This window comes from Rhinoderma darwinii, chromosome 2 (genome assembly GCF_050947455.1).
Source record: "Rhinoderma darwinii isolate aRhiDar2 chromosome 2, aRhiDar2.hap1, whole genome shotgun sequence".
In the NCBI taxonomy this organism is placed as follows: domain Eukaryota; kingdom Metazoa; phylum Chordata; class Amphibia; order Anura; family Rhinodermatidae; genus Rhinoderma; species Rhinoderma darwinii.
Genome location: NC_134688.1, coordinates 192,092,897 through 192,119,272, shown reverse-complemented (window position 1 = coordinate 192,119,272; position 26,376 = coordinate 192,092,897). Strand labels below are relative to the sequence as shown.

General features: G+C 44.2%; 1 protein-coding gene and 1 long non-coding RNA gene across 3 annotated transcripts in view; one reads left to right on the top strand and one right to left on the bottom strand.

The window, feature by feature from the left end:
* Window positions 1–1,331: 1,331 nt before the first annotated feature.
* On the bottom strand, window positions 1,332–24,460 carry LOC142742666 (uncharacterized). The gene is made up of 2 exons (XR_012881420.1): window positions 24,054–24,460; window positions 1,332–2,063 (listed from the first exon to the last, which is right to left on the bottom strand). It is a non-coding gene; the product is annotated as an uncharacterized LOC142742666 (long non-coding RNA).
* The window catches only part of LOC142742665 (E3 SUMO-protein ligase RanBP2-like), a 186,206-nt gene continuing 184,229 nt past the window's right edge, over window positions 24,400–26,376 (top strand). For both annotated transcript variants that reach the window (XM_075852663.1, XM_075852662.1), the window contains exon 1: window positions 24,400–24,576. In XM_075852663.1, coding sequence (XP_075708778.1) covers window positions 24,505–24,576 — 72 coding nt within the window. In that variant the 5' untranslated portion in view covers window positions 24,400–24,504. The remainder of the gene's footprint in view (window positions 24,577–26,376) is intronic.

Here is a 26,376-nt window from a genome sequence, read left to right as displayed (position 1 = left end):
AAAGCGCTCCAGCCGGGATGCCGCCGCCCCTCTCACATCCCTGCCCTCTGCAAAAGTGCACGTGTCGGCGCCATCTTGCGCGTTCAGCTCACCGTCCTCTGCCGCCTTGGATTTCCTAGTGCGGATCATCGCAGCTTCAAAATGGTCTCCTCCTTCTCCCCTCTTACTACAGGTATGTCACCCTTAGTAAAATTCAGCCACAGGATGAGTATTTAGGATATCGGCAGCGGGAGCTCCGGTTCCTGCTACTGCTCACATGCACCGCTAAGCCACGCCCCTACTCTACTATTTTTTTAATATGGATTATATCTATATGTACAATGTAGATGTATGAGATTAAAGAAACATGAATGAGTTCTCCAAGATAAAGCACCACTCGTGTCCAAATATTGGGTCTGGTATTGCAGGTCAGCGCCATTCAGTCCTTTAACCCGTTCGTGGCCACCAATACGTCTTTTCACGGCGGCCACTAACGGGCTTAATTCTGATGCAATAGCCTTTTCATGGCGCTGCATCAAGATAAATAAACAGAGCAGGGAGCCGTTAAATGTCCCTGATCTCAGCTACCAGAGGTAGATGAGGGCTGGGGGCATCCCTGCTCGAACGTGTGAGATAGATATTAGTATCGATCTCATCCGTTTAACCCCTCAGATGCTGGGCTCAATAGCGAGCGCCGCACCTGAGTGATTTTGGAGAGAGGGAGGGAGCTCCCTCTCATCCCACCGGCAATAAGATCACCGATTGTCTGTTGTCTGTGTCTCCGATGGCAGCCGGGGGCCTAATAAAGGCCCCCCAGGTCTGCCTGTAGTGAATGTCTCCTAGGTCATGCCGGATGCATGTCCTAGCAGATGCTTGTCCGTTTTAAACAGACAGGCAGTAATACACTGCAATACAGAAGTATTGCAGTGTATTATAAATGCGATCGGATAATCGCATATCAAAGTCCCCTAGTGGGACTAGTAAAAAAGTTTAATAAAGTTAATTTAAAAAAAAATGAAAAACCCACTTTTTCCCCTTACAAACTGCTTTACTATTAAAAAAACAAAATAAAGTAAAAAAGTTACACATATTTGGTGTCGCCGCATCCGTAACGACCCCGACTATAAAGCTATTACATTATTTAACCCGAACGGTGAACGCCGTAAAAATAAAATAAAAAACAATGGAAAAATTGCTGTTTTCTGTGAATCCAGCCTTAAAAAAGATGTGATAAAAAGTGATCAAAAAGTTGCATCTACTCCAAAATGGTACCAATAAATACTACAAGTCGTCCCGCTAAAAAAAAAAAAGCCCTCATACAACTGCATCGGTGGAACAATAAAAAAGTAGTAAAACATACAAAAACTATACAAATTTAGTATAGTTGCAATCATAACAACACACTTAATAAAGTTATTGTGTTTATATCACACGGTAAATGGCGTAAATTTAGGACGCGAAAAAGAGTGGCGAAAAAGAGTGGCGAAATTTCTGGGGTTTTTTCTATTCCCATAAAAGTTCTAGCTCTTGGAATGCGACGATGGAAAAACGTAAAACATACCTTGGTCATTAAGGTTCAAAATAGGCTGGTCATTAAGGGGTTAAACTGGCACTCTGTTTCCTATACAATAGATGAGGTGAACACCCTTTTTTCACTATTTATAGGGGCTGCAATACGATTGTACGTTGTACCCATCAGTTTGGCACGAAGAAAAAAAAATACATATCTGAATCCTACATTGAAATACAATTCAAACGCTATATAAATTGTGTTTCTATCTTAGTCCAGTCTAAAGTTATCCCCAATGGTCTTGTTCCAGTCATAGATGTTCATTCCACTATGGCTGGCTGTGCGAAAGGGGCGGTCACTTTTTGGTTCTGATGTGAACCAAGGGAACTGTGCCCAGAGTAATTCCTTTAGTCCTCATGTTGTGGGGCACGTCTGCTTGTGAATGTGCTCAGTAGTTCATCCAATCAGCATTCAGAAGCTCTTGTGTCTCCTCAACATTGTATTGCAGACATCCAATTCCTAAACTCTTATTCATCGTGGCCAGCAGCAACTCGCGCATGCAGAGCTCCAGTAACTGCGGGAAAACCAGAAGGAGATAATGAAGATGGGACAACAGGAGGAAAACCATAGAATATAGTTAATTATTATACATTAAGAATATGTTTATATTTTCAATAAGAATACAACAATCAAAAGTTTAAAAAAATGTACAGGTGAACTTTAATATGATCCATATTACAAAGTTGAAGTACATATGATTAGTTTTGCGTTTTAGGCCTCAAGCACACCATTATATTCGTATATTATAACATCCGAGTTGTACGGAGCCATAATAGGGCACCCATATGGCTTCTATGGTGCCCTACTGTACCTCTGTATGGCTGACTACACTAATACCCTTTTTATTGGGTGGATCGCGCAGCCATTTTCCAAAATCAAATGACAAGAGATTTAAGGAGAGGAAAGTATTATTAAAAAAATAAATATATATATATATATATATATATATATATATATATATACACATACACACTACCGTTCAAAAGTTTGGGGTCACCCAGACAATTTAGTGTTTTCCATGAAAATTCACACTTATATTTATCAAATGAGTTGCAAAATGACTAGAAAATATAGTCAAGACATTGACAAGGTTAGAAATAATGATTTTTATTTGAAATAATAATTTTCTCCTTCAAACTTTGCTTTCGTCAAAGAATGCTCCATTTGCAGCAATTACAGCATTGCAGACCTTTGGCATTCTAGCTGTTAATTTGCTGAGGTAATCGGGAGAAATTTCACCCCATGCTTCCAGAAGCCCCTCCCACAAGTTGGATTGGCTTGATGGGCACTTCTTGCGTACCATACGGTCAAGCTGCTCCCACAACAGCTCTATGGGGTTGAGATCTGGTGACTGCGCTGGCCACTCCATTACAGATAGAATACCAGCTGCCTGCTTCTTCCCTAAATAGTTCTTGCATAATTTGGAGGTGTGCTTTGGGTCATTGTCCTGGTGTAGGATGAAATTGGCTCCAATCAAGCGCTGTCCACAGGGTATGGCATTGCGTTGCAAAATGGAGTGATAGCCTTCCTTATTCAAAATCCCTTTTACCTTGTACAAATCTCCCACTTTACCAGCACCAAAGCAACCCCAGACCATCGCATTACCTCCACCATGCTTGGCAGATGGCGTCAGGCACTCTTCCAGCATCTTTTCAGTTGTTCTGTGTCTCACAAATGTTCTTCTGTGTGATCCAAACACCTCAAACTTCGATTCGTCTGTCGATAACACTTTTTTCCAATCTTCCTCTGTCCAATGTCGGTGTGCTTTTGCCCATATTAATCTTTTCCTTTTATTAGCCAGTCTCAGATATGGCTTTTTCTTTGCCACTCTGCCCTGAAGGCCAGCATCCCAGAGTCGCCTCTTCACTGTAGACGTTGACACTGGCGTTTTGCGGGTACTATTTAATGAAGCTGCCAGTTGAGGACCTGTGAGGCGTCTATTTCTCAAACTAGAGACTCTAATGTACTTGTCTTGTTGCTCAGTTGTGCAGCGGGGCCTCCCATTTCTCTTTCTACTCTGGTTAGAGTCTGTTTGTGCTGTCCTCTGAAGGGAGTAGTACACACCGTTGTAGGAAATCTTCAGTTTCTTGGCAATTTCTCGCATGGAATAGCCTTAATTTCTAAGAACAAGAATAGACTGTCGAGTTTCACATGAAAGCTCTCTTTTTCTAGCCATTTTGAGAGTTTAATCGAATCCACAAATGTAATGCTCCAGATTCTCAACTAGCTCAAAGGAAGGTCAGTTTTATAGCTCCTCTAAACAGCAAAACTGTTTACAGCGGTGCTAACATAATTGCACAAGGGTTTTCAAGTGTTTTCTAATCACCCATTAGCCATCTAACACAGTTAGCAAGCACAATGTACCATTAGAACACTGGAGTGATGGTTGCTGGAAATGGGCCTCTATACACCTATGTAGATATTGCATTAAAAACCAGACGTTTGCAGCTAGAATAGTCATTTAGCACATTAACAATGTATAGAGTGTATTTCTGATTAATTTAATGTTATCTTCATTGAAAAAAACTGTGCTTTTCTTGCAAAAATAAGGAAATTTCTAAGTGACCCTAAACTTTTGAACGGTAGTGTATATATATATATATATATATATATATATATATATATATGTATATGTATACACAATTTATTCACTCTTATTTTGCATACTTTTTTTTTCCTATTGGTTTTGTATTTTGGGAGGAATTCTTTACAGGATAGAACTATATAATATGCGCCTAATAAAATGTGTTTTCAGTTGAAAACATTGGGGAACAAGTGGGAGTACGAGTGCTGTGCTAGTCTGTCAAAATAGTACAGCATGTGCTATAGCCTTAATGGTACTCCTTACATGAAACACTCTCTTCACCATTGGAAGTAATTTATTGTTTTTCAAAGTTGTCTTTATTCCATTTTCAACATTTTAACAACAATACAGTATCTATTCCAAACCTCCAATATTATAAATTTCATAAGGCATAGTGGAGCGCCAGCCCCGCGGACACCGTTTCGAACCTCCGATACCAAGGTCGCTACCTGCAGGACAATTGGCTGGGGCATCTATTATATTAAACTAAACTGTCGGAGTTATATGCATCCGCTGAGTATAAGTCAGCGGCTCCAGTTTCGTGAGCACTAGCACAATAATTAGTTCCCAGCATGGCTGCCACTCCCCCCGCCATCATCCCGTAATCCCACAAGTCGACAGTTATACTTTTACATTATATGCCAAATCACGGGAAATACACTGAAGTGGATAACTGTTAACTTAACAAAAATCAACACATATTAGCCTGCCGCCTCTCTCATCCCAAAATGTTATTTCCCTCTACCCCGCATCCACAATCCCTGTCGGTCGTCTCCATGCTATTCCCCAGAAAGTATCACCTTCTACGTCCTCTGGTGTACATATCTAAGTATCACAACCGAACTTCCCCATCAGTATTTGTTTCTGGTACCATGTTGTCGGGTGAAAACATGTGCGTATCTTATATTTGATACATTGAGGCACTAATGTTATGTATTCCCCACCCCCATATCTGAAAAAATGTTAGTACCTTTTTTCCTTGTGATGTGATGCTTCAACCCAGTCCATTTTCATCACAAAGGATAGCTTATCCAAAAAGATGTGCAAAGTCGGTGTCTGTGAATGATTCCACACCTGCAATATTGCTTTCCTACCTGCTGCTGCAATTCTGTGTATTATGTGAATCTCCTTTCTGGTGTGTTCCCGTGTATCCAACTCAATATGTCCCAAAATTGCCCATGTGGAGTTGTAAAGGAAAGGTCCCGACATATTATCCATTGCAAATTTTTAAACTCTCTCCCAAAATCCCTGAATCTGCGGGCACATCCACATGGTACAGGTTAGCCTCCGATTGTCCACACTTAAAACAGTTGGAGGATGTGTATACCCCCATTCTGTGACCCCTCTGCGGGGTCAGGTATGCTCTATACAGGGTGGGCCATTTATATGGATACACCTAAATAAAATGGGAATGGTTGGTGATATTAACTTCCTGTTTGTGGCACATTAGTATATGGGAGGGGGGAAACTTTTAAAGCTGGGTGTTGACCATGGTGGCCATTTTGAAGTCGGCCATTTTGTATCGAACTTTAGTTTTTGAAAGGGAAGAGGGTCATGTGACACATCAAACTTATCGAGAATTTCACAAGAAAAACAATGGTGTGCTTGGTTTTAACGTTACTTTATTCTTTCATGAGTTATTTACAAGTTTCTGACCACTTATAAAATGTGTTCAAAGTGCTGCACATTGTGTTGGATTGTCAATGCAACCCTCTTCTCCCTCTCTTCACCCACTGATAGCAACACCACAGAAGAAATGCTAGCACAGGCTTCCAGTATCCGTAGTTTCAGTTGCTGCACATCTCGTATCTTCACAGCATAGACAATTGCCTTCAGATGACCCCAAAGATAAAAGTCTAAGGGGGTCAGATCGGGAGACCTAGGGGGCCATTCAACTGGCCCACGACGACCAATCCACTTTCCAGGAAACTGTTCATCTAGGAATGCTCGGACCTGACACCCATAATGTCACCCATAACTTGTAAATAACTCATGAAAGAATAAAGTAACATTAAAACCAAGCACACCATTGTTTTTCTTGTGAAATTCTCGATAAGTTTGATGTGTCACATGACCCTCTTCCCATTGAAAAAACTAAAGTTGGATACAAAATGGCCGACTTCAAAATGGCCGCCATGGTCAACACCCAGCTTGAAAAATTTCCCCTCTCCCATATACTAATGTGCCACAAACAGGAAGTTAATATCACCAACCATTACCATTTTATTTAGGTGTATCCATATAAATGGCCCACCCTGTATATTACCTTAAGCCACATCTCAACGTACCTCGCTGAAGGTAGGAATTTATAAGCATCAATAGTATCTCGTAGAATTACCGAAGGGGTTAAGGAAGGGTCATCCGTGGTCCATTTCGCCAGACCTGTATTTGTTGTGGTATAATCTAGGGCCATATGGAGCAATCGATATGTTTTTTATATCTGAGCAGACCGAGACGCAGGCCTAAGTATCATTCTTTGAAATGAAGATGTCCATTCGTTAGGGGAGATTCGACCTATTACTAATTTCGTGTAACTTTGCTCCTGTAAATAGTTAAAAAAGGGAAGAGACACGTGGGAATTTAATCTGAAGATCTGGAAGAGAAAGCATTGTATGTTGTGTAGGATGTAACAAGTCAGATATTGAGGTAATGCCCTCGCTATGCCAAGCGACAAATGTGTGGTAAGAACTGCCCTCTTGAAATTTTGGGGTTTTTACCAGAGTAAGGACCGGCGAGAACTGTGTATCCAGGTGCATCATCAGACGCATTTTATGCCAAGTTTTCCATATTGCAATTCATTGTGTGTTCGTTTTGGACCTCTGAGGTAGAGATGAGTGAACTTATGAAAAGTTCGGTTCGGCTGGTTCGCCGAATTTCACGAAAAAGTTCGATTCGGACCGAACTAGTTCTGACCGAACCTGTAATTTCCGTGCGCCGAGCATGGTACTGTCCAGGGTGCTGAAAGAGTTAATGGGCTGCACTAACTCTTTCAGCAACCTTGACAGTACATGCTCGGCGCGCGGAAAATACAATTTTAATGTAATAAAAAAATAAAATAAATACGTTCATACTTACATGCCTCCAGCGATGACGTTTCATCCATGTCGCTGCTGCAGCCAATCACAGGCTGTTGTGGCGGTCACGCACGTCACACGACCGCTTCTGCAGCCAATCACAGGCTGCCTTGTCCTCTGCAGCCAATCACAGGCTGCAGCGGCCTCTGCAGCCAATCACAGGGTTTGTTTGTAATCGGTTACCGTAGGGACACACATTGTGTATTAACTGGGCGTGTTTATGTGTATGACGCTGACCAATCAGTGACCAGTCAGCGTCATACACTCCTCAACATCTGCACGCTCCTCTCCTGAAATATTCTGTGCTGCTGTGAACTCTGCTCTAACCATTACGTAGCTCTCAGTCTGTTACCTCTCCTCCACTCCTGTCCTCAATAACACCTTCACATGATTGGCAAGTCACCACCCCGCACAAGATCTGCACGCTCCTCTCCTGAAATATTCTGTGCTGCTGTGAACTCTGCTCTTACCATTACGTAGATCTCAGTCTGTTACCTCTCCTCCACTCCTGTCCTCAATAACACCTTCACATGATTGGCAAGTCACCACCCCGCACAAGATTTGCACGCTCCTCTCCTGAAATATTCTGTGCTGCTGTGAACTCTGTTCTTACCATTACGTAGCTCTCAGTCTGTTACCTCTCCTCCACTCCTGTCCTCAATAACACCTTCACATGATTGGCAAGTCACCACCCCGCACAAGATCCGTACACTCATCTCCTGAAATACTCTGTGCTGCCTTAAACTCTGTGGACAGGTCAGGATCCTGGTTTTTTTAAATGCTGCTAGGGAACCCGCTCGATCCACTATATAAGGCTGCGCCTCCATCCTCTTTTGCCCCAGTCACTTATTCCCAAGCACTGTAAACTTTCAGATTGGTTGCGCTGTGAATATTCGGAGAACGTGATTGGTTTATGTGCAGGGTAATGAACATACAGACAAGCAGTAGAAGACTGACTAAGGGCTGAGCATTTCATTGAATTCAGTCTTCTACTGCTTGTCTACTCCTCAGAAGTGCGCATAAGCCAGCCATGGAAGATTCAGCCGCGGCCGTGGAAAAGGGAGGTAAGATGGCGGCGCTTCCCGCCACTGCTCCCCTGCTATACACACAGGAAGATGAGCTGCAGCACCCTCAGTCCCAGCTTTCAAGCCCTGCAGAGCCCATAGTCTCTTCTCATCCTACACCTATTGATTATATAGCCCTGGCCCGTGAAGTGGCCAAGCAGATAGCGCCAGACCTGCAAAAGGCATTGGAAAAAACGGTGCAAGATTCCCTGAACCGCGTGCATGCGGAGCTGGTACAAGTCACTTCCAGGACTGATGAATTAGAACAGCGTATGACATTGCTGGAGGATGAAAATGAGCGCCTGCAATCCAAACTTAAAGTGGTGCTGTCTGCTACTACGCAGTTGGGGGGACAAGGTGGAGGATCTGGAAAACCGCTCCAGGAGGAGCAACCTACGACTGGTGGGTCTGAAAGAAGCGGCTATCCCTTCTGATTTACAGCGATTATGTGAGAGGACATTGCCAGCAGCGTTAGGTCTTCCACGTCCCTGCCGGGTGGAGAGGGCACACAGGGTGGGGCCGGACCCCAGACATCTCCCAGCAGCCGATGACCACAGTTCGCTTCGTCCCAGACAAGTAATCTTTAAGCTGTTGGATTACAATGATAAGGTGGCACTTATGAAGGCATTCCGCAGCAGATCGCGTCCTTTGGAAATAATGGGCATGAAAGTGCTACTTTTCTAGGACTATTCTACGGAGGTCGCAAAACGAAGGCTTTCTTTCAGCAAGATCTGTACCGCGCTGTTCCAAGCGAAAATACGTTTTAACCTGCAGTACCCAGCCATCTTACGGGTGTTTCAAGAAAACGGGCGGACCAAGATTTTCACCACACCGAAGGAAGCGGAGGACGCACTTACAGAGCTTTGCAGACACAGACCCCAGCACGAGGAGCATCGCAGTCCAACACACAGTCCAAATCGCAAGTCAAGAGAAGCCAAACGGAATCGACTAGATATGGAGCGAACCTGGGCAGAAGCTTTAATGCCCACACCAGGAAGATCCCGGGGGGGGGTCGATCCGGAAATGGAGGGGACTCTCCGAAACCGCAGAGGCGAACGCGAGACCGCACCCGATCTACGTCTCCTGATTGACGGGCGAAGTTTTCTCAGCACCATTTTATCTGATGTGATGATGGTCATGTGGACGCTGTAGATCAATCGCAGGTTCCGATCGGCTGCAGATAAGTTTGCAGATAATTTTAAAAGTTCTGAGGGCGGCATTTGGCGGTCTTATAAGGCACCTTGTACCGGTCAGCAGCTGACCTAATGTTATAGCGTTATAATGTATGCATTTTGGTATTTTCCCGCATTTTCACTACAGGGGATTAGAGAGTGAGATAGGGCAGGCTCTGAGATCTCTCCTTGTGGGCGTGCTCGACCGGGAATGATACAATGCCTCCCCTACGCAAGGGATTAGTTATATCTGCCACAGATCGCATATTTGGGGAAGGTTCGGTAGGGGATCTTGGAAAAGGAGGCAGGGAAACCTAGAGGTGAAGCAGGATTCATTTTGACATGTTATGTTATAGTCCAAACGGACTCTAGGATGTTAAACCGATGGTATAAGAATGTATAACTTTGTGTACAGGCGGCAAAGGGTTAATGAGGTGGCAAGGGCAGGTGCAGCTTACTCATTGAAGGTGATATATATGCAGGTCTGGGGGGGAGGGGGAGGGAGGGACGTGTTTTGGCACAACAGAAAAAAGTGAAGTCTCTTACGCCAATGGGTATTAAGGGGCTGGTGACCCTTGCCGCAGGTGATTTTTCGTTTTTTTTTAGGTAATGGCCTGATGGCCTTGATATGGAGTTTAGTTTTGGTTTCTAAGCCGGGTTTTGGCTACGTTCTTAATGTTTACGCATGGCTTTTGGGAAAAGATGGACCTGACTCCCCGAACATATCACGACTTTTAGACATTTTAGCTCATCTTATGCACTGCCCAATAACATGAAAATAATCTCATGGAACGTTAAAGGGCTTAGGTCCCCACAGAAACTGACCAAACTTTTGCGACACATGAAACGATTACACCCAGATGTAGCCCTATTACAGGAAACTCACCTTACCGAGCCAGAATTTAAGTATTTACAAAAATTCTGGGTGGGCCAGGTTTTTGGCTCGCCGGCAAGGGAGGGTAAGGCGGGAGTTATAATTTTGGTACATAAAAATTTTGCGTTTACGCTGGTGTCCCAGGAGCGTGATGATGAGGGCCGTTGGATCCATCTAGTGGTGGAACATGCAGAGGAAACTATTAGTATTCATAATGTGTATGGCCCAAATACGGTTAACACAGGTTTTTTTGGTCATTTGGAAGCCCAACTCCAGCAGGATCGTACTAGGCTTTTAATTCTAGGGGGAGACCTTAACACTGTAAGGTCCTCCAGGGAAGATAGGAGCGCAGGGACTAGTTCGCAGAGAAATAGGGATAAGATCTTGCCAGACTTTTTAAGACACACTGCCCTAACAGATGCTTGGAGGAGTCTACACCCTGATGCGCGGGAATACACACATTTTTCTCATGTCCATCAGTCATGGTCGCGTATTGATTACTTGCTAGTTAATGAGGCATTATCTCGACGATTACGTGAAGTGGCGATTGAGGATCTTGTTATTTCGGACCATGCCCCGGTTACCATTACTTTGGCCGACACAGTAGCTAGGGGAACGGATTTTATTTGGAGGTTCCCCGCCTTTCTGGCAAAGGATGAGGGCTTTCTACAGAAGCTTAAGGGGTGGTGGATGGAATTTGATGGGGATAATGGATCACATCGTTCGGATCCGTCATTGTATTGGCGTACAGCCAAAGTGGTAATACGAGGGAAAATCATGCAATTTATGTCTATTCTTAAACGCAGTACTACCGAAGGGTACAAGGCAGCGAGCGACCGATTACGGTGTGCATACACAGCATTTCTACACTCTCCATCAACGCCTTTGGGGGAGAAATGGAGGGAAGCTAAGCGGCAATTTGATCAGTGGTTAGACAAAAGAGAAAGTATTTATCGGTCCCAATTTGATGCAGATCTAATGCGTTTCGGCAATAAAGCGGACAAATTATTAGCGCGACTAGCGAAGGGGAGGTTTGCACCGTCACACATTTCAACACTTAACGACTCCAATGGAAATCCTACATCAGACCCAAAAAAAATTAACACTATATTAAGTAAATACAATCAAGTCCTTTACTCAGACACGCCCATAGACCCCCAAAAAGGTAGGGAATTTTTGGAGAAGGTAAAGCTGCCAGGGCTCACTCAGGAGCAGAACGACCACTTGAGCGCAGAGATTACCTTAGAGGAAATCCAGAGCAACATTAAGACCTTATCCAACGGAAAGGCCCCGGGTCCAGATGGATTTACAGGAGAGTTTTTTAAATCTCTGAGAGAAGAAATTAGCCCTACCTTGGTGGCATACTATAATATCTTACTAAAGACCGGTGCTCTCCCAGCAGAGGCCAAAATAGCGCATATAAAGGTATTACCCAAGAAGGGGAAGAATCCTCTTGACCCGGGGTCGTACAGTCCTATATCACTGATAGACCAAGACCAGAAATTACTCACAAAAGTTTTGGCCAATCGTCTGGCTACGTATCTACCCACACTGGTGGGAAAATCCCAAGTAGGATTTGTAAAGGGCAGGGCAGCAGTGACTAATTTACGCAAAGTGTTGACGGTGCTAGAAACAGTCAGGCACGATCCCCAGCCAGGTACCCGGCCGGCACTCTTAGCGCTAGACGCAGAGAAAGCTTTTGATAACATACAGTGGGAATGGCTGGGGATGGTGCTGGACAAAATGAATGTCCAGGGAGCCTTCCGGTTCTTCTTGAAGGGTGTTTACAATAATCCACAGGCCCGCGTTCACTCCTCAGGATTTCTGTCGAATCCCTTTCAATTGCATAAAGGAACCCGGCAGGGATGCCCCCTGTCGCCCCTGTTATTCAATCTAGCACTGGAACCTATGGCTAGATTCCTGGAGGAATCCGATATGTTCAGAGGTATTCAGGTAGGGTCTCTGGCAGTTAAGTTAGCCCTATTTGCTGATGACGTTATACTTTTTATGTCAAATCCTCAAGAGCATTTAATGCCGGTTTTTTACTTTTTACAGGAATTTGGGCAATGCTCGGGATATAAAGTCAACCTAGCTAAAAGCGAACTGCTGGAGTTGGGCAAACCATTGCCTAAGACCTTTTGGCAATCCTTGGGGTGTGGGATATCCCCGGTTGAACACTGCATTACTTATCTGGGCATCAAGATAGGCAAGGTGCCAGACACCCTGTATGGCCTAAATTATCCCCCGTTATTTAAAAAAAATACAAGCGGAACTCACCCAATGGTGCCAATTGCCATTATCCCTCCTGGGGAGGTGCCACCTGATTAAGATGGTTAGTTTCCCCAGATTGCTATACCCCTTTCAAACACTCCCTCTCCTATTGAAACATGTGGATGTCTCTAAACTGACTTCCGCATTCACAAAATTTATATGGGTAGGAAAAAGGCCTCGCATTGCACTCGCCAAGCTCATGATGGGCAAACAAGAAGGGGGTGTGAACTTCCCGAATATCAGGGGCTACAACGTGGCATGTCTTTTTCGTCATGTAGTAGATTGGCTTCACGAAACGAGCCATTATTCCAACTTAGATCTGGAGGGGGAGTATGCCTCACCCTGGAACCTGAAGGCTTTGCTACATTGTAGAGTTGCTTCTCTTCCGTGCCGTCTCAAAACCTCCATTGTATTGAGAGATACAGTACTAGCTTGGAAAGCGGTACGTAAGCATTTTGATCTACCTCACCTGGTATCGAAACATATGCCGCTGAGCGGACACCCGGAATTTTTACCGGGAGTAGGCAAGGGAGACAGATTTGCCTCTTGGGGGACGGTAGGCATTAATAACGCAGGGGATCTTATGCATATAGAGGAAAGGAGATGGTTAACCGGGGCGGAAATCACCACTAAACTCAGACCCCTAGAAGGTAGGGTTAATTTTTGACAAATTCTTCAGGCACGAGCATTTTGCACCTCTAGGCTCAGGGATTTGAATAAGGAAGCCACCTCGCACACTCTAGATGAGGTCATAGGTCCAACGACTGGGCGTGCGACTATTTCAGGGTTGTATAGAGCACTGGGAGATGGTTTTGTTCGTCCACAATCAAGGGTTAGTTTCAAAGTCTGGGAACGGTGGACTCAAGATCCAGGTATAGGTGAGATCATATTGGGGGGTTGGGAGACGGTACGGAAGAGTGTTATAAACGAGAGCTGGAGGGAAACCTATTTTAAATTGATGCATTCAGCTATATATGGCTTTAATATTTTGCCTTCACAATCCTTCCCCGACCGCATTACGTGTTGTCCCAAATGCAACACACCCTTGACGAATTTATGGCATGGAGTATGGAGGTGTGTTCATACGAAGCGATTTTGGGAGATGGTACACAAATATATTGCGGATCATTGGAAAACGAACCTCCAAATGACGCCTCAAGCGCTATTGTTCCATCAGGCGCGGCCACCGGAGGAAGAGGGTGCTCGAGGGGTGAGATCACCTCCCCTGCTGGTGCACACGATTTTACTGGTGGCCTTGAGATGCCTCCTGAGTAAATGGCTGGAAACAGACACGCCGGGGTTAGACCTGATTGTGTCTCGTCTGAAACAGTTATTAGTTCTTGAGAGGGTGGAGGTGGAAAGACGGAAGGAAACGGGAACCAAGAAGCTATTCGCTAAATGGCAAATATTCATAGAATCGCAGTGCACAGCAGCCGAGGTAGTGGAAATTGTTACGCCTTTCAGGCACACAAAGTGGTATTATACGCAGCTCTTGGCAGGCACTTTAGGGGGTTTGCAACTTTGATCTAGTTGGGGAATAAATGATAAGTAGATACTCATTGATGACCTAAGTCGTGTCGGGGATGGGGGAAGTCATGTTTTCGGTCTATATGAAGATCGACACTTATGCCATGTTTGTATGTTATGTTGTATTTAATTCAAGGTTAATTTAATGATAGTTGAGTGCTGCGCACTCATGATGCAACCTTTGCGTGAAATGTTTGTAAGAAAATGTGAAAACTGTTAATAAAAATGATGTTTAAAAAAAAAAAAAAAAAAAGACGTTCATACTTACAGAGAACTTCCTGCTTCCTCAAGTCCGGTCTCCCGGCCGTTGCCTTGGTGACGCGTCCCTCTCGACATCCGGCCCGACATTCCTGGATGACGATTCAGTCCAAGTGACCGCTGCAGCCAATCACAGGCCAATTACAGGCTGCAGCCAATCACAGGCCAATCCCAGGCTGCAGCGGTCACTTGGACTGAATCGTCATCCAGGGAGGTCGGGCTGGATGTCAAGAGAGGGACGCGTCACCGTTGCCTTGGTGACGCGTCCCTCTCGTCATCCAGTCTGACCTCCCGGGATGACGCGGCAGTCCATGTGACCGCTGCAGCCTGGGATTGGCCTGTGATTGGCTGCAGCGGTCACTTGGACTGAATCGTCATCCCGGTAGGTCGGACTGGAGGAAGAAGCAGGAAGTTATCGCTAAGTAGGAGCTTCTATTTTTTTTACACGTTGATGTATATTGTGATCGGAAGTCACTGTCCAGGGTGCTGAAACAGTTACTGCCGATCGTTTAACTCTTTCAGCACCCTGGACAGTGACTATCTCCGCCGGGTTCGGTCAAAACGTGTTCGGCCGAACCCGGTGAAGTTCGGATTCGCTGCGAACCGAACTTTTCCCGATGTTCGGACCGAAACCGGGTTCGGTTGTCCCGGTTCGCTCATCTCTACTCTGAGGTAATTGATCATAAGGCAAATGCAAAAAGTTCATGAGTGAAATGTGTAGGATAAACGCTTGGTCTATCTGTGGAGTGGTATAGTATGCTGTGTTTTGTGCCCAATCAGATAGAACCCTGGCAAATACGGCCAAGTTATAGACTCTAATGTTGGGAAAGTTTAAACCCCCATTGAATTTCTGCTGTTGAAGAACGTGAAACGGAATTCTCGGTCTCCCTCCTGCCCATATGAATCCCCGATAAAGTTGATTTATATATTTTTGGTGTGAGGTATATGGGTAATGATTGAAAGATATATAGGAGTTTAGGGAATTCTACCATTTTCAGGATATTAGCCCTACCCATGAAAGAGGGAAAAATGTTTCCAAAGTTTTAAAGTTTGTTCTAAGGTAGAAAAATATGTGGTGATATTATGGTTGTATAGGTTTACTGGCAATCTTGTAATCTGTACTCCCAAATATTTAACGTAGGTTGAACACCATTTCAAGGGGAAACCGGATGTCCATAAGGGTTCAGAAGGGCCCTTCAAAAGTAGAGCCTCTATTTTATCCACATTTAGGATATGTTCACACGCCCTATTTACGGACGGAATTCAGGCATTTTACGCCTGGAATTACGCCCGAAAATACGGCTCCAAACATCTGCCCATTCATTTCAATGGGTTTTACGATGTACTGTTCAGACAGGCTTTTTTTTTACGTGCCGCTGTCAAAAGACGCACGCGTCAAAGAAGTGCATGTCACTTCTTGGGATGTAATTGGAGCCATTTTTCATTGACTCCATTGAAAAACAGCTCCAATTACGTCCGTAATGGACGCCGTGAAAAACGCGAGTACGAGCAATTACGTCTGAAATACAGGAGCTGTTTTCGCCTTAAAACAGCTCCATAATTTCAGACGTAATTGGCGTTGCCGTGTGAACATACCCTTAGGCCCCATGCACACGACTGTAAAAAGCCTCCGTTTTTGCGGACTGCAATTGCGGTCCGCAAAAACTGACCCATTCACTTCCATTGAATGCGAACACCTTTCCGTATCGCTACGGATGAGTGTCCGTTCCGCAGAACTGTGCCGGGAATTATGGAGCATGTCCGTTCTTGGTCCGCAATTGCGGCACGGACTCCTCCATAGAAGTCTATGGGGGAAACCAAAATTGCGGATGGCTACGGAGGTGCGTCCGCAAATACGGATAGCCATCCGCAAATACAGAAGTGTTGCTAAGCGACACAAAGGGGATTTCCCATCAACCAAACCTCTTTTTTTTGCGGATCCGTATATATGGATGTAATACGGATGCACTACGGACCATATTTGCGGATACCATTCTGCAGAAATGGGTATGTTGCTGATGATTTGCTGATGACTATAAAGCAATACGGAACTGTATTTGCGGTCAGTATTTGCGGATACGGTCGTGTGCATGAGGCCTTAGAGTATAGCCGGAGAGGTTCCCAACTGCTTGAAGTTCATCCAGGACTCTAACTCACAAGTAGTAGGTCATCTGCATATGCTGTGACCTTTAGCTCACTTTTCCCGATAAGTATACCTCTAAATAAGGATGACGACGATATATGACAAAGTAAGTGATCTAACGACAAATAAAATGGGTGAAAGAGGACAGCCTTGTTTCGTACCTCCTGAATATATCTATAGTTTGGGAAAGATAATCGTTTATAAGTATATTCGTATTGGCCTATGATTGCAGCGAACGTAGATACTGTAAAAACGTGTGGCCAAAATTTCGTCTACACAGGCCAGGAGACTTTATCAAATGCTTTTTCCTGCGTCCAAACTCAGCAGCATGGTCGGGGGGTGTCCGTCCTCCTGTGCTACCATTGTCGCCGCAATCACAGCGCAAATATTTTTGGAAGTGTATCTGCCGGCAACAAAGCCCATCTGTAAAGGGTGTGCAATACTGGGGAGAAAAGTCTGTATTCTATTTGCCAGTATCTTAGGCAGGAGTTTGTAATCCTGGTTGAGCAGGGATATGGGTCTATATGACTGAGGTAATGTTGGGTGTTTATTTGGCTTTGGGAGTAGTAGGCTGGGTTCACACGACCTATTTTCAGACGTAAACGAGGCGTATTATGCCTCGTTTTACGTCTGAAAATAGGGCTACAATACGTCGGCAAACATCTGCCCATTCATTTGAATGGGTTTGCCGACGTACTGTGCAGACGACCTGTCATTTACGCGTCGTCGTTTGACAGCTGTCAAACGACGACGCGTAAAATGACTGCCTCGGCAAAGAAGTGCAGGACACTTATTTGCAACGTAATTTGAGCCGTTCTTCATTGAAGTCAATGAAGAGCAGCTCAAGATTTACGAGCGTCTAAGATGCCTCGCATAATGCGAGGAGCTTTTACGTCTGAAACGACGCAGCTGTTTTCTCCTGAAAACAGTCTGTCTTTTCAGACGTAAAAGACAGTTCACGTGTGCACATAGTCGTATAGTTCTGGCATCAGCAAAAGTGTCAAGAGTGAGGTTGTCATGGTAAATCTTGTTAAATAAATACGTGAGATGTGGGACAATGTCTGGGGACAGTAATTTATAGTACTCTATGGGAAAACCATCAGGCCCAGGGGATTTTTGATTATGCGTCGAAGAGATCGCTAAGTGAACTTCCTCTTCCGAGATAGCAGTCCCTAAGGCTGGATTCACATGAGGTCATTACATCCGTAATTAACGGACGTATTTCGGCCGCAAGTCCCGGACCGAACAAAGTGCAGGGAGCCGGGCTCCTAGCATCATACTTATGTACGATGCTAGGAGACCCTGCCTCGCTGCCGGACAACTGTCCCGTACTGAAAACATGAAGCCGAATAAGGCTCCGGGACCAGATGGTTTCACAACTGATTATTATAAGAAATTTAGCTCTATTCTTGTGCCTTTTCTGTTGGAGGTATTCAATTCAGTTCAATGGGGAGGGGTATTTCCTAAAGAAATGTTAGAAGCTACTGTAGTGATTCTGCCAAAACCAGGGAAGTCTCCTGATAAACCAGGTAATTTAAAGCCCATATCGCTCTTAAACATAGATCTTAAATTATACTCTAAAATGATTGCGGAACGATTAGCTAAGGTGCTGCCTGATCTGATACATCAGGATCAAGTGCGGTTTGTAAGGGGGAGGCTTTCTTCAGATGGGACTCGGAGGTTTGTGAATTTATTAGGTTTGGTTGAAAGAGATCGGGTGCCTTCTTTGCTTCTTTCCCTTGATGCGGAGAAGGCCTTTTATCGGGTTCATTGGGGATATTTGGGGGAAATTCTGTCCAAATTTGGTATTAATGGGGTGGCTCACCATAGTATTATGGCTCTCTATACTTCTCCGTCTGCACTGGTATATACATCAGGATATTCTTCCAAAAAATTTGGGATTACTAATAGGAGAAGGCAAGGTTGTCCTTTATCCCCGCTTATTTTTGCTTTGGTGATGGAACCCTTGGCAGCTTTAATTCGTTCAAATCCTGAGATTAGTGTTGTTAAAGTAGGTGCAACAGATCATAAAATTGGCTTATTTGTAGACGATGTAATTATTGCAATGTCTAAACCTGAGGTGTCTGTCAGCAGTTACTAAGATTTTAGAACAGTTTAGTTCAGTTTCATACTATAAATTGAATGTGAGTAAGTCAGTAATATTGGGTATGAATATACCAGATGTTCTTCAGAGGTCTTTACAAACCAAATATGCGGTCCTATGGGCAGTAGATTCCATACCATATCTAGGTATAAAATTTGCTTATCCCACTTCCCTTTTTCATAAACATAATTATCTTCCGTTACTAAAACAAGTTGAGCAGGACCTGGCTAATTATTTAAAATATGAAGCATCATGGGTGGGTCGTATTTCCGCTATTAAAATGATGGTGTTGGCAAAAATATTATACATGTTTAGGAATTTACCTATTTTTTTGTCTAAAGCTTTTCTAAAACAACTTCAAGGTATAGTGAATAGGTATGTTTGGAAGAACTCCCGTCCCCGAATCTCAGCAGAAGTCTTATACAGGCCTATTGGTAAGGGGGGTTTGGATCTTCCACAGATGTCTCATTACTATTATGCGGTGATTTTAAATCAAAGCAGGTTTTGGTCTATCCAGTATCCTAAGAAACATTGGATATCTATGGAAAAGGAGTTACATGAAAATATTTCATTTGATGCTCAATTGTGGATGTTAGCTAAGGGTGATAAACTTCCCAAGTCTAAATTTCTAACATTGGACACAGGATTTAGAGTTTGGAAAAAGTTCTGTGTAGATGCTCCTATTTTTCCGATGAGGTGTCTTGATTTACCTCTTCGACTTATTCCTTTTCTAACTCCTGATATAGTATTGCAAAATTGGATTGATGCAGGGACTGAAGTAGTTTCTGATATTTTGGACCATGGTCAGCTTCTACCGTTTGCTGATATATGCCATAAATTTTGAATTCCTAGGACTGATTTTTATAAATATTTACCAGTGAGACATCTGCTGAAATCTCTTCCTAGATATGATGTTGTTCCTAGATCTGTTGAGGAAATGGCATTTAGGAACTTGACTAGAACGGCCAAGGGTATCTCTAGACTATATGCGGCATTCTGTTTGAAATTTTCTCAAAAGCCAATAGCCTGCTTAGCAAAATGGGAGACGGATTTGGACATCTCTATTACTACGGAGGAATGGGAATCTACGTTTAAATTGGCATGCTCCCTTTCAAAGTGTGCGACACATTTAGAGGCTTCAAGGAAAATTTTGTATCGATGGTATTATACTCCTCATCGTCCGTCTCTTATATATCCTTCTTCCTCTGAACAGTGTTGGAGGTGCCTTGCCTCTAGAGGTACGATACCTCATATTTTTTGGGGTTGTCTGGCTATTAAAGTTTCCTGGACACGAATCGAGAGTCTTTTAAAATCTATTATGGGAATTTCAATTGCGTTATCACCGGCCCTGGAATTGTTACATGTAGGTTTGGTTGACTTTGCTCATAATGATAGACTAATATTGTTTCATATGATGTTATCGGTAAACATTTTGATTGCAAAATATTGGAAATTGTTACTGTACCTACTATTCCTAAACGTGTACATTATGTGAGTAATAATTGTGTTATGTAATGTTCACTGGCCTCGATTCGAGGTGTGTATAGGAAGGCTTCTTATTGGGATAAATGGAAAGATTCAGGATATCATAGCAATGTGATGTGATACAGATAGATGCTGATATTGTATACTACTTTAAATAGACCATGTTATTCTGGTTTTATGTTATGTTGTGCTGTAAAATTTCAAACCAGCACTTTGATATACTTGATAATATATGATTGATCCTGTGGATTCATGTGTTGTGATGCATATTGGTTCAATACAAACTTTTATTATTAAAAATTATTAATAAAGGTACACAGAAAAAAAATAAAAGTGGTTAATTAAAAGTGGTTTTATTGGGGGCGTGGCCTGGCGCAAAGCGGGAACAGTCGTATGAGTCTGTAGCTCCGCAGTGATCTCGTGCCATAGCTATCCTGACATTATCCTGATCTTCCAAAATCACATCCAGGAGATCTGGGAGGCGGAGGGCAGACAGGAGGAGAGCAATGAGCCCAACAAGAGGACAATCGGCGGCTAAAAAGCTGCAAGAGTACACTAGGAGTGAGATAGTGATTGGGAAGAGGTGCTTTCTTCTCCACTTACCGTATCACCGGCAGCTAACAATAAAATGATACAGCTATCGATTATTCATCAAAGTTACCTTACACCCGTGAGAATGTACAAAATGGGACGATACCCGAGTACAGAATGCCATAAGTGCCGCTATCCCAGATCGGACTTCTGCCATATGATCTGGGATTGCCAGCATGTTTATTCTTTTTGGAGGGAGGTGGTGGAGTTAGTGAAAGGGGTGACACAGGGTCAAGTCCCAAACACCCCACAGGTATGCTTGTTTGGAATTTTACCTGAAGACCAATGGACATACTATACTAGAATCTTCCTTAGAGAAGTGCTGTTTATGGCACGGAAAACCATTGCAATGCGCTGGATGGATCCTAGACCACCCAAGTTATCCAAATGGAAATCTTTAGTGAACTCCATTCTCCCCTATGAAAATGTTCTATATACCGTGTTTCCCCGATAGTAAGACACCCCCGATTGTAAGACGTATCGGGGGTTTCAGGGGGGTCGGCTAATATAAGCCGTACCCCGAAAGTAAGACATATGTCTTACTTTCGGGGAAACACGGGGGTATTGCCGCCTCCTGCCCACTTCCGCGCCGCCCCCCTCTCCATACGTCACTGCGCCGTCCTGTGATGGCGCGGGTACTGAGACTGTACCCACGCGATCAGCGGCAGGAGCACGGCTGTTATACACAGCCTGGCTCCTGCTGCAACTGCCGGAATCGAAGCGCGCGCCGATTCCGGCAGTTTAACCCATTAAATGCCGCTGTCAATAGTGACAGCGGCATTTAATGTGTTTGACAGAGGGGGGAGCTCCCTCTGTCACCCGATCGGCGCCCCCGCAAACAAATCGCGGGTCGCCGTCGGGTTTCCATGACAGCCGGGGGTCTAACAAAGACCCCCAGGTCTGCCTTCAGCATCTGCCTGTTAGGCGATGCCGGAGGCATGACCTAATAGGTTGCCTGTCAGTTTTACACTGACAGGCAATAATGCTTCGGTATACTAAGTATACCAAAGCATTATATATGCGATCGGCACATCGCATAGTGAAGTCCCCTGGTGGGACTAAAAAAAAAAAAGTAAAACAGTTAAATAAAGTTTGTGAAAAAAAAATAAATAATAATGCGACAATTTTTTTCCAATATAAGACATACCCCGAAAGTAAGACATAGTGGGGCTTTTGGGGATAAAAAGAAAGTAAGACACTGTCTTACTTTCGGGGAAACACGGTAGGCACAGAGGTTGTGTAGACAAATTTCAAAGGATCTGGGGAACTTGGTGTAGATCTCCGCTTACTAATTATGATCCGCATAGATACTTAGATCTGAGAGACTCCATACTGCAGGGATAATAATGTATATGTTGGAGGGAAGGAGAAGTGGAAAGTGTGTGATCTATTAATATATAACTTTTATTAATGTTCATTAAAATTAACAAATGAGATAAAATTCCAATGGTGCAATCGGGTATGCGCGAGTAACCCCCAAACTCACATACCCTTAGGCCATATGAACAGTATAGCAAATTGTGTCACTGTGAAATTCACATTAGAATGTGTACTGCCAACTTGTGTCACTGTGAAAATCACATTTAATTGTGTGCTGCCATGCGGTTGACAAGAAGCACAGTGTGAATGGGTTCCAGCCAACGGCAATACAGTAAGGGCTGCATGACAAGGAGCGAGATATTCTCGCAAAGTGAGGCCGGCCGAGACCGCACTGTCTAATGAACAGCCGTGACGGAACCCCCCAAGGATGACCAATGAACAGTGTGACAAATTGTGTCACTGTGGATTCACATTCGAATGTGTACTGCCAAGTTGCGTCACTGTGAAAATCACATATTTATTAGTGTGCTGCCATGCGGTTGACAAGCAGCACAGTGTGAATGGGTTCCAGCCAAATAATCTCCCACGATGGTGCTCCCTGTGACCGGAGCAGCAGCGTGGTAGATGGCTTTTGTTTATACACTGCAACGGCGCCCAACTGTCAGATGGGGCAGAGGTGTCAGTGAGTCGTCGGACTATGTTCCCTGTGCCTGGATGCGGGGCGGAATACCCCACTGTGCCTCATGCCAGCAGATGGGTGTGATCCAACACTTACCTGCTGCATTGATTGCTGATCGCTGTCGGACAATCCACCGCACGGTCTCCTCTGCACTATTGCTCCGATCATTTGTTGGGGTTCCTTCACGGCTGCTCACAAGACAGTGCGGTCTCGGCAGCTTCACCTTGCGAGAATATCTCACTCATACAGCGCTTACTGTATTGTCGCCCCGCATCCAGGCACAGTGACACAATTTGCTATACTGTTCATATGGCCTAAGGGTATGTGAGTTTGGGGGTCACTCGCACATACCCGATTGCACCATTGGAATTTTATCTAATTTGTGAATTTTAATGAACATTAATAAAAGTTATATATTAATAGATCACACACTTTCCTCTTCTCCTTCCCTCCAACATATACAATACCTAGGTGGTGCACACCAATGTGATCTATCTTTCATACAAATGTGTGATAGGTGGTCTTTCACATATTACTGGGATAATAATGTATCTATACTAATATATTTTGCACCATGTATACACCCGCTTCATATATTGTACAATATTCCATATGTGTGTGATTTTTTCCGCATTTGAGATGGCAGACAATGGGCATGTATACTTTCCTTGGTGATTATCAATGCAATTCTCCTGTCCAAAACATTATTCAGTGCACCTGTATTTATTATGATTCTTTAATGTGATAATTATGCCTTCGGTAATATTTGCTGTGAATTGTATACCTTTGTACTGTATTTCTAAATAAAACGAGTTAAAAAAAAAAAGTGGTTTTATTTAGTAAAAGTGTAAAAAACAAATAAAAACTGCACATATAGGTATCGCCGTGACCGTAATGACCCAAACAATAAAGTTGGCATATGATTTAAACTGCAAGGTAAATGCCGTATAAAAAGAAACACAAAATTGTTTATTTTCCCATCCCCATCCCAAAAAATAATAATAAAGGTTAATCAATAAGTCCCATGTACCCCAAAACGGTAGAAATAAAGTCCCACAAAAAAACAAAACGCTCATATGGCGACATCGAAGAATAAAAAAAGTTATGGCTCTTGGAAAGCGGCGTAAAAAAACGCCTCATCGGAACAGAACACCGTATATACCATTGAAATCAATGTTTGTAGGCGTAAAGCTTCAGATTTTTTAGCCGATTTTCGGTACGTTTACAGACTCCGGGGTCAGGTGCCGAAATGATTTCGATCATGACGTTGTTTCAGCCTACCCTGAGACGTGTGGAAAGAGGGCAAGCAAAGCAGCCAACAAATCTAGACCAGACTATAGAATGATAGACCCTTTTACCTGCTCCTTTGAAGGAGAAACCAGAGTAGTGGTTCCCCCAGTAAGAAGATTGGGAGTCACTGGGTTGTGTCTTTATATTTGCAGCTAGGCTTCCGAGGCACGTGTACTAAAGCGCCGCTCGTTAGTCCTAAACCCAGGGTTGTCTAAACGACGCACAGAGCAGAACGACCCAGCTGCCTGCCCCGTACTGCCGGCCACACGCAGAATCTCTAGTTTTTTAGTCACGTGACAGCTCTCAATTCAAGCGGGCGAGCGTGGATCCAGGCAGTGACGTCACTACGCGCGGCACGTATTATCAGTTTCTATTCACTGTACGCTGCCTACCCTGGAAGTGAATGATACTTAGTGACGTCACTTCCGCTTGACCGCCAGTTCAGCGTGAGCGCCATCCGGGAAGTTTTCGGTGTTGTGAGAGGCTCGTAAGGGCCGAGTGTGGAGGCGCATTGTGAAGATGAGGCGCAGCAAGCCCGATATACAGAAATACATCGACAGCGTTCAGAGCAGCGCTGCTTCTCCCCGGGAGGTGAGCGCCCTCCTTCTTGCATTTAGCCGGCATTCTGCTCTCGCCGGAACTCCATCGTGCCGGTGTCATCTCTTAGCAGGTCTCCTGTACTCGGGTAGACCGCTGCTGGCCTCGCTTAGCTCGGGTGATCAGAGCACATTCGTTGTTTGTGCGGCGCCACCCATGCTTTCTGATTTGTATTGTGGGGGGCAGTGGGAAACATGCGTCCGTTTGTCAGGTGGAGACGGCACCAGCCAATCACCGTCCTGTTGGAGGCAATGAGTCTTATTTGTTATGTTTTCGAGGAGAGGTTGGGGTCCTCCAGGTCAGACAGCCCACAACACTTCATCTCTGGCAGAGTAAGGCCCTGTTCACATTTGAGATGCCCACAACACTTCATATCTGGCAGAGTAAGGCCCTGTTCACATTTGAGATGCCCACAACACTTCATATCTGGCAGAGTAAGGCCCTGTTCACATTTGAGATTTTTTGCAGGCATAAAAAAATTGCATCCGAATTCCTTCAGGAATTTTTATGCAGATTTTGAACTGCCTGCATGTATTGTGTTCTTTGGCCGCAGCCATTGAAGCTGATGAAATGACCGTGGGCAAAAAATCCTGCAAAGAAAACGCCATTTGTTTTTTTTCCTGCCTCCCATTGATTCAATGAGAGGTCAGAGGTGAAAACTGCGTCTGGAAAATACATGCCACTTTTTTATTTTTCCTGCGAATGGCCAAAAGATGCTCGGGGAAAAAAAACGACTGCCTCCCATAAAAATCAGTGGGGGTGATTTCTGAATTTTACCACAGATTTAGGCACGGCTTCCGCATCAGAATCGGCGCCAAAAAACTTTGAACTGACCCTAAGGGCTCGTTCAGACGAGTGTGATTCTTGTCTGTGCCTTAAAACAACGCACAGCACATGGGCCCTTTGATTTCAATGGGGCTATTCACACATGCGTGGTTTTAACGCACCTAGTCGCCTATTGAAATCAATGGGTGCGTGAAAGACATGGACAGCACACTGACGCACATCCATGTGCTGTACGTGTTTCATCAAGTACATTTAAAAAAAGTGAGTGATTTTGAAATCCGCACCGCAGGTCAATTTACGTGCTGAAAAAATCTTTACCGTGTAGATGAGATTTCTTGAAATCTCATTTACTTTGCTGGTACTGTATTACGCTGCGGATTTGCTGCATGAAAATCTGCATGTAATACGCAGCGTGTGCGTTCAGCTTAAGGGCTAGTTCACATACCATTTTATTTGTGCTGATCTTGACGTGGAAACCATGCTGGAATCAGTGGCCACAAATGCCTCGCATTGATTTCAATGGAAAGCAGAGGCTTATTTTCCCCCCCAGGTGGCTTTTGGGTGGTCGTGAAAAAAAAAAAGCGCCATTAACTTCCCTTGAGCCTCTGACCTGCCATTGAAGTGAATGGGAGGCAGAATAAACTCACTGCGCTCGTTTGGAGTGTTTCTTTGTAGAGTTTTGCATTCGATAAGGGTGGATTCACACGAACGTGAATTGCGTCCGTGCAGGCCACGTGGTTTTCACGCGGCACGCATGGACCAATAGAAGTCTATGGGGCAGTACAGACAGTCCGTGCTTTTTGCGCAGCGTTTGTCCGCTGCGTAAAAAGCGCGACATGTTCAATATCTCGGCGTATTTCGCGCATCACGCACCCATTGAAGTCAATGGGTGCGTGAAAACCACGCAGGTCGCACAGAAGCACTTCCGTGCGTTCTGGCGGTTTTGCACAACAGGTGTCAAAAGGATGAATGTAAACAGAAAAGCACCACGTGCTTTTCTGTTTACAA